Here is a 6,000-nt window from a genome sequence, read left to right as displayed (position 1 = left end):
CTCGAAATTGATTAAAATTAGAAAATTCCCGTTTCCAAGTCAGAATTATCATTATGCTTCTGGTTAAATTCCAGTTCCAACTATAAAAATGTAGAAAAAATTGAAAATTCCCTGTGCAAACTAAAAGTAAATTTTCTTTAAAAACCAAATTTTAAACAAAATATATAAGTTAAAAAAAAATGTTCAAATTCCAGTTCTAAACTCTAAATTTATTTTAAAAAATTGAAAATTCCTTGTTCAAACTAAAAGAAAATTTTCTTTAAAAACCAAATTTTAAACAAAATATATAATTTAAAAAAAAATGGCTCGAAATTGATTAAAATTAGAAAATTCCCGTTTCCAAGTCAGAATTATCATTATCATTCTAGATAAATTCCAGTTCAAACCAAAAATTTATTGTTTCCAACCTTATAATCCCCCCCCCCCCCACCAAAAAAAATAATGATACTAAAATTACTAAAATCTGAAAAAATCCTCACCATCGCCGAGATCTCGTTCATACTCTGCAAATACTCAACAATCTTGGACTTGTGAGCTGGTTCAACACGCGAGAATAGCCGTGCCCTCGCACAAGCGGCCTTCTGCTCGGCAATCGGCAAATCATCAAACTCCCGTCCCGAGTACGACTTGCCCGTCGTGTCCTCATCCTCCGCAAAAACACCAATTCGCCGACAAATGGCTTCAGCCGTCGCCTTATTATCTCCCGTGATCACAATCACACGAATTCCAGCCGCCCGACATCTCACAATCGAGTCAAAAACTTCCTTTCTTGGCGGGTCCAACATACCCACCACGCCCACAAATGTCAAATCTCTCTCGTACGTGATAAATTTGTTCGCCTCTCCCAGCTCCATGTCCTCGGGCTTGATCGGATGATCAGCGCATGCCAGAGCCAGACACCGCAGAGTGTCACGTCCCGTTCCATACTGCCGAGTCAACTCCAGAATTTTATTCTTCAGAGCCGCTGTCAGCGGGAATTTCTGCGATCCAATTCGGGCATGAGTACACCTGTCCAGGACACCCTCGGGCGCGCCCTTGACAAACAATTTCGGCCCAGTGCTGCCAAGTTTGGTCGTCTTCAGTGGCACACAGTACGACGACATGGATTTACGATCACGCGAAAATTCCAGGGTGAACTCCTTCTTCCACTTGGTCTCAATGTCTTGGCGGACGACAATTGCGGCGGTACGACGATCCAACCCGGTTTTCGGGATACCGAAGGGATTGATCTTTTCGGCGAGAACGATGAGCGCGGTCTCGGTGGCCTCGCCAACCTTCTCAAACGCCTGCTTGAATTCGTTGAAATCGATGGCCGAGTCGTTGCACATTATGCAAATTGTGCACAATTCGTGCAGGGTCTCAAAATCCTGGCCCTTCACTTTCTGCCCTTTGAGGAAGGTCTCGCCAATTGGCTCGTAGGTCGAGCCGGTAATCTCGAATTCGTGGAAACTGCTGTCGTTGCCCTCAATCTTCTCAAAGACGAACGCCCTGTTGAATGAAAAGGAGTTTTTTTTTTGTTTACAAATTAACAAATTGTCTACGCCATCTGGTGGCAAAAATTCAAACTATCAAGAACAGGAACCCTGTTGCATGGCAACATAATAACGTTGAAATATATAATTTAAAAAAATGGTCAAATTTTAGACCAGAAAGATGAACTTTCAACCTGAAAATATTCAATTTGAAAATTCCCTGCTCCAATTTAGAATTGGAATTCTTTAGATAAATTTTCTGATCCAATTCTGAACTTTGTTCCTTTTTGAAAAATTCCGTTTCCAAGTCAAAATTATTATTATTATTATTATTATTGATAAATTCTAGTTCTAACTCTAAATTTATAAAAAAAAATTGAAAATTCCCTGTTCAAACTAAAAGAAAATTTTCTTTAAAAACCAAATTCCAAACAAAATATATAATTGAAAAAAATGGTCGTTGCCCTCAATCCTCTCAAAGACAAACGCCCTGTTGAATGAAAAGGATTTTTTTTTGCTTACAAATTAACAAATTGTCTACGCCATCTGGTGGCAAAAATTCAAAATATCAAGAACAGGAACCCTGTTGCATGGCAACATAATAACGTTGAAATATACAATTTAAAAAAATGGTCAAATTTTAGACCAGAAAGATGAACTTTCAACCTGTAAATATTCAATTTGAAAATTCCCTGCTCCAATTTAGAATTGGAATTCTTTAGACAAATTTTCTGCTCCAATTCTGAATTTTGTTCCTTTTTGAAAATTTCCGTTTCCAAGTCAAAATTATTATTATTATTATTATTATTATTATTATTATTATTATTATTATTGTTATTATTATTGATAAATTCTAGTTCTAACTCTAAATTTATAAAAAAAAAATTAAAAATTCCCTGTTCAAACTTGAAAATTCCAGGTTTATCAAGTTTTTTCCAGGTATAGACTGCGATATTCGATCTGGTGGTAAAAATTCAAACTATCAAGAACAGGAACCCTGTTTCATGGCAACATAATAACGTTGAAGTTAATAACTAGAGTTCTGAGCCGGTTATATTACTTTGAGAACGGTAACGAGAATGAGAATATTACCGAGAAATAAATTCTCTGAGAATTTATGAGAATCTCAGAATTTATTTTAATTAATAGAAAATTGCATTTTTTCGTTAACTTTTCGATTAAAAATTCAACATTTCCAAAAAAGGGGTGATAATAAAATTCCCGTTTCCAAGTCAGAATTATTATTATGATTCTGGATAAATTCCAGTTCCAACTATTAATTTATTAAAAAATTCAAAATTCCCTGTTAAAATTGAAAAAAAAATGTTTAAAGACCAATTTTCAACAAAATATATGATTTTTAACAAAATGGTCAAATTTCAGACCAGAAAGATGGATTTTCAACCTGAAATTTGTCAATTTGAAAATTCCCTGCTTCAACTCAGAATTAGAATTCTTTAGACAAATTTCCTGCTCAAATTCTGAATTTTGCTCCTTTTTGAAAATTTCCAGTAGGACTGGCTCGGAATTTATTAAAATTATAAAATTCCCGTTTCCAAGCCAAAATTATTCTTGATGAATTTCAGTTCTAACTCTAAATTTATTTTTAAAAATTGAAAATTCCTTGTTCAAACTAAAAGAAAATTTTCTTTAAAACCCAAATTTTAAGCAAAATATATCATTTTTAAAAAAATGACTCGAAATTGATTAAAATTAGAAAATTCCCGTTTCCAAGTCAGAATTATCATTATGCTTCTGGTTAAATTCCAGTTCCAACTATAAAAATGTATAAAAAATTGAAAATTCCCTGTGCAAACTAAAAGTAAATTTTCTTTAAATACCAAATTTTTAACAAAATATATAATTTAAAAAAAAGGTCAAATTTTAGACCACAAAGATTAATTTTCAACCTGAAAATATTCAATTTGAAAATTCCCTGCTCCAACTTAGAATTAGAATTCTGGATAAATTTCAACTCCAACTATAAATTTATAAAAAATTGAGAATTCCATGTTTAAATTAAAATTTTCTGTTTCTGGTTAAATTCCAGTTCTAACTCTAAATTTATATATAAAAAAAATCAAAAAACAACAACTAATTTTTAACAAAATAGTTTAATTTTCAATCAAATTGATGAATTTTCAACTGAAATTCAAAATCTTTAACTAATATAGTTTAATTTTCATTTAAAATAACAAATTTTAAACTAAAACATGGATTTTCGATCAAAAATGGAGTAGTTAAATTTTCAGATAAGAAAAAAACTAATTTTCAACAAACAAAAAAAAATAATTTTTAACAAAATAATTTAATTTTTAATAAAAAAATGAATTTTTAACTAAAATTACAAATCTTCAACTAATATACTTGAATTTTCAATCAAAGTGATGAATTTTGAACAAAAACATAAATTTTCAATTAAAAATGGAATAGAAAAAATTTTCAAATAAGAAAAAAACAAATTTTCAACAACAAAATAATTTTTATCAAAATAGTTTAATTTTTATTTAAAAAATAATACATTTTCAACTGAAAAAATCAATTTTCGATCAAAAATGGAAGTTAAATTTTCAGATTTCAACAAAAGAAAAGAATTTTAAAACCAAAAAGACGAATTTCCAAAAAATACAGATTTTTCGTTAAAAAAATTAATAAAAATTTATCTAAATTATTGAATCTTCAAAACCAGAAGATAAATTTTCTTTACAAAATTCAATTTTCAAACAAAAAATATTACTGTTCAACAAAAAATTAATATTCCACGAAACTGATGCATTTTTACGCACAAACGAAAGGAATTATCAAACTAAAAAATTATTTTCTACAACAAAAAACGCGAATTTTTAACTAAAAAATATTTTTCTACCAGAAAATTGAGTTTTCAATTCAAAAAGATGCATTTTTATGCAAAAAAAGATTAATTTTGTACTAAAACAGATGAATTTGTAATAAAAAAAACCAATTTTTTTTCATATAAGTGGAACTTTCATCCAGAAAATATTTCAGTTCATTTTTCAAACACCAAAATATAAATTTAAAACAAAAATTAAATTTTCTACGAAATAGTTCGGTTTTAAAAAAAATATTATAATAGCTTAATTTTTAACCAAACATTTTCATTTTTATGAACAAAAAAGGATTTAATTTCTGTTTAAACAGATAAACTTTAAAATAAAAAAGAAAAACTTAAAAAAAAAGAGTTGAATTTTCAATAGAAAAGTTAACGAAAAAATTCAAGTTTTTATTAATTAAAATAAATTTTGAGATTCCAGTAATCACAGTACCTATTGTCGTCAAAAAAGGTGAATAGGTGACATTTTTTTCTAAAATAGGTGATAAAAAAATTCTCAATTTAAAAAATAAAAGCAATTTTTTTTACAAGTACATTAAATTTTTTACCTCTTAATAAAATCCGTTACCAAATGGTTATATTTTCAAGCAAAAAAATTATATAGTCTGCATTTTTAAACCATAAAAGTTCAATTTTTAACAAAAAAATTAAGCAGATGAATTTCTATCAAGAAAAATTAATTTTCATTTTAAAAAGCGGCAATAAAAACGAATTTTATACAAAAAAAGTTTAATTTTGTACCAAATAGATGAATTTTATACCAAATTTTTGAATTTGTCGTAAAATAGTCTAATCCTGAACCAAAATAGATAAATTTTCAACTAAGAAGTTGCATTTTTAACCAAAAACTCATAAAAAATGATGAATTTTTTACCAAGAATAATTTTTCAGTCAAGAATGAAAAATAATATTAACCAAATTGAGGAATTTTCAACGAAAAATATTAATGTTTAGCAACAAATGTTATAGTTGATATTTCCACAACAAAATTTTAATTAAAAACAAAAAACATTTTGTTGAATTTTCAATCCAAAAAGTCTAATTCTCCATAAAACAATTTAATTTTGAAAACGAAAACATAAAATAACAACAAAAAAAGTTTATTTACAATTAATCAGTTGACTTTTTAAAAAAAAAATATTTGAATATACAGTTAAAAAAATTTTTTTTTCAATTTGAAAAAATTCATTAACTTTCAACCAAGTAGTGGAATTTTTAATAAATCATTTTTTTGGTTCAAAATTCTACTATTTAGTTAAAGATTTAATTATTTTGTTGAAAATTAAAGTCTTTTGTTAAAAAGTAATCGGTTTTGGTCGAATATTTATATTGTTTAGTTGAAAATTCATCTTTTTTTTGTTGAAAAAAATTCTTTCTATTTAAAACTTCTATTATTGTATTTTAGATTAATACATAATCTCTTTGAATTAAAAAAAAAAAAACATACTTTTTGTGAAAATTCAACGATTTTTGTTTTGAAAAAATCATCGTTTTTGATCAAAAATTTATACTTTTGTAAAAAATTAATATTTTTTGGTTGAAAATGTATCTTTTGGGGGAAAAATAATTTTTTTTAGTTGTTCAAAACTCCACAAATTCAATTATTTTATTAAAAATTCCACTGGTTTCTTAAAAAGTCACATTTTAAAAAAAAAATTAATCTCTTGGTTCCAAAAA

General features: G+C 27.4%; 1 protein-coding gene across 4 annotated transcripts in view; it reads right to left on the bottom strand.

The window, feature by feature from the left end:
• Positions 1-6,000, bottom strand: part of LOC117181449 (calcium-transporting ATPase sarcoplasmic/endoplasmic reticulum type) — a 145,458-nt gene that overhangs the window by 44,631 nt on the left and 94,827 nt on the right. For all 4 annotated transcript variants that reach the window (XM_033374106.1, XM_033374109.1, XM_033374107.1 and 1 more), the window contains exon 7: positions 480-1,488. In XM_033374106.1, the coding sequence (XP_033229997.1) occupies positions 480-1,488 (1,009 nt within the window). The remainder of the gene's footprint in view (positions 1-479; positions 1,489-6,000) is intronic.

This window comes from Belonocnema kinseyi, chromosome 10 (assembly GCF_010883055.1).
Source record: "Belonocnema kinseyi isolate 2016_QV_RU_SX_M_011 chromosome 10, B_treatae_v1, whole genome shotgun sequence".
NCBI lineage: Eukaryota > Metazoa > Arthropoda > Insecta > Hymenoptera > Cynipidae > Belonocnema > Belonocnema kinseyi.
Note: the sequence above shows the minus strand (reverse complement) of the source record. Positions and strands in the feature narration are given on the sequence as shown.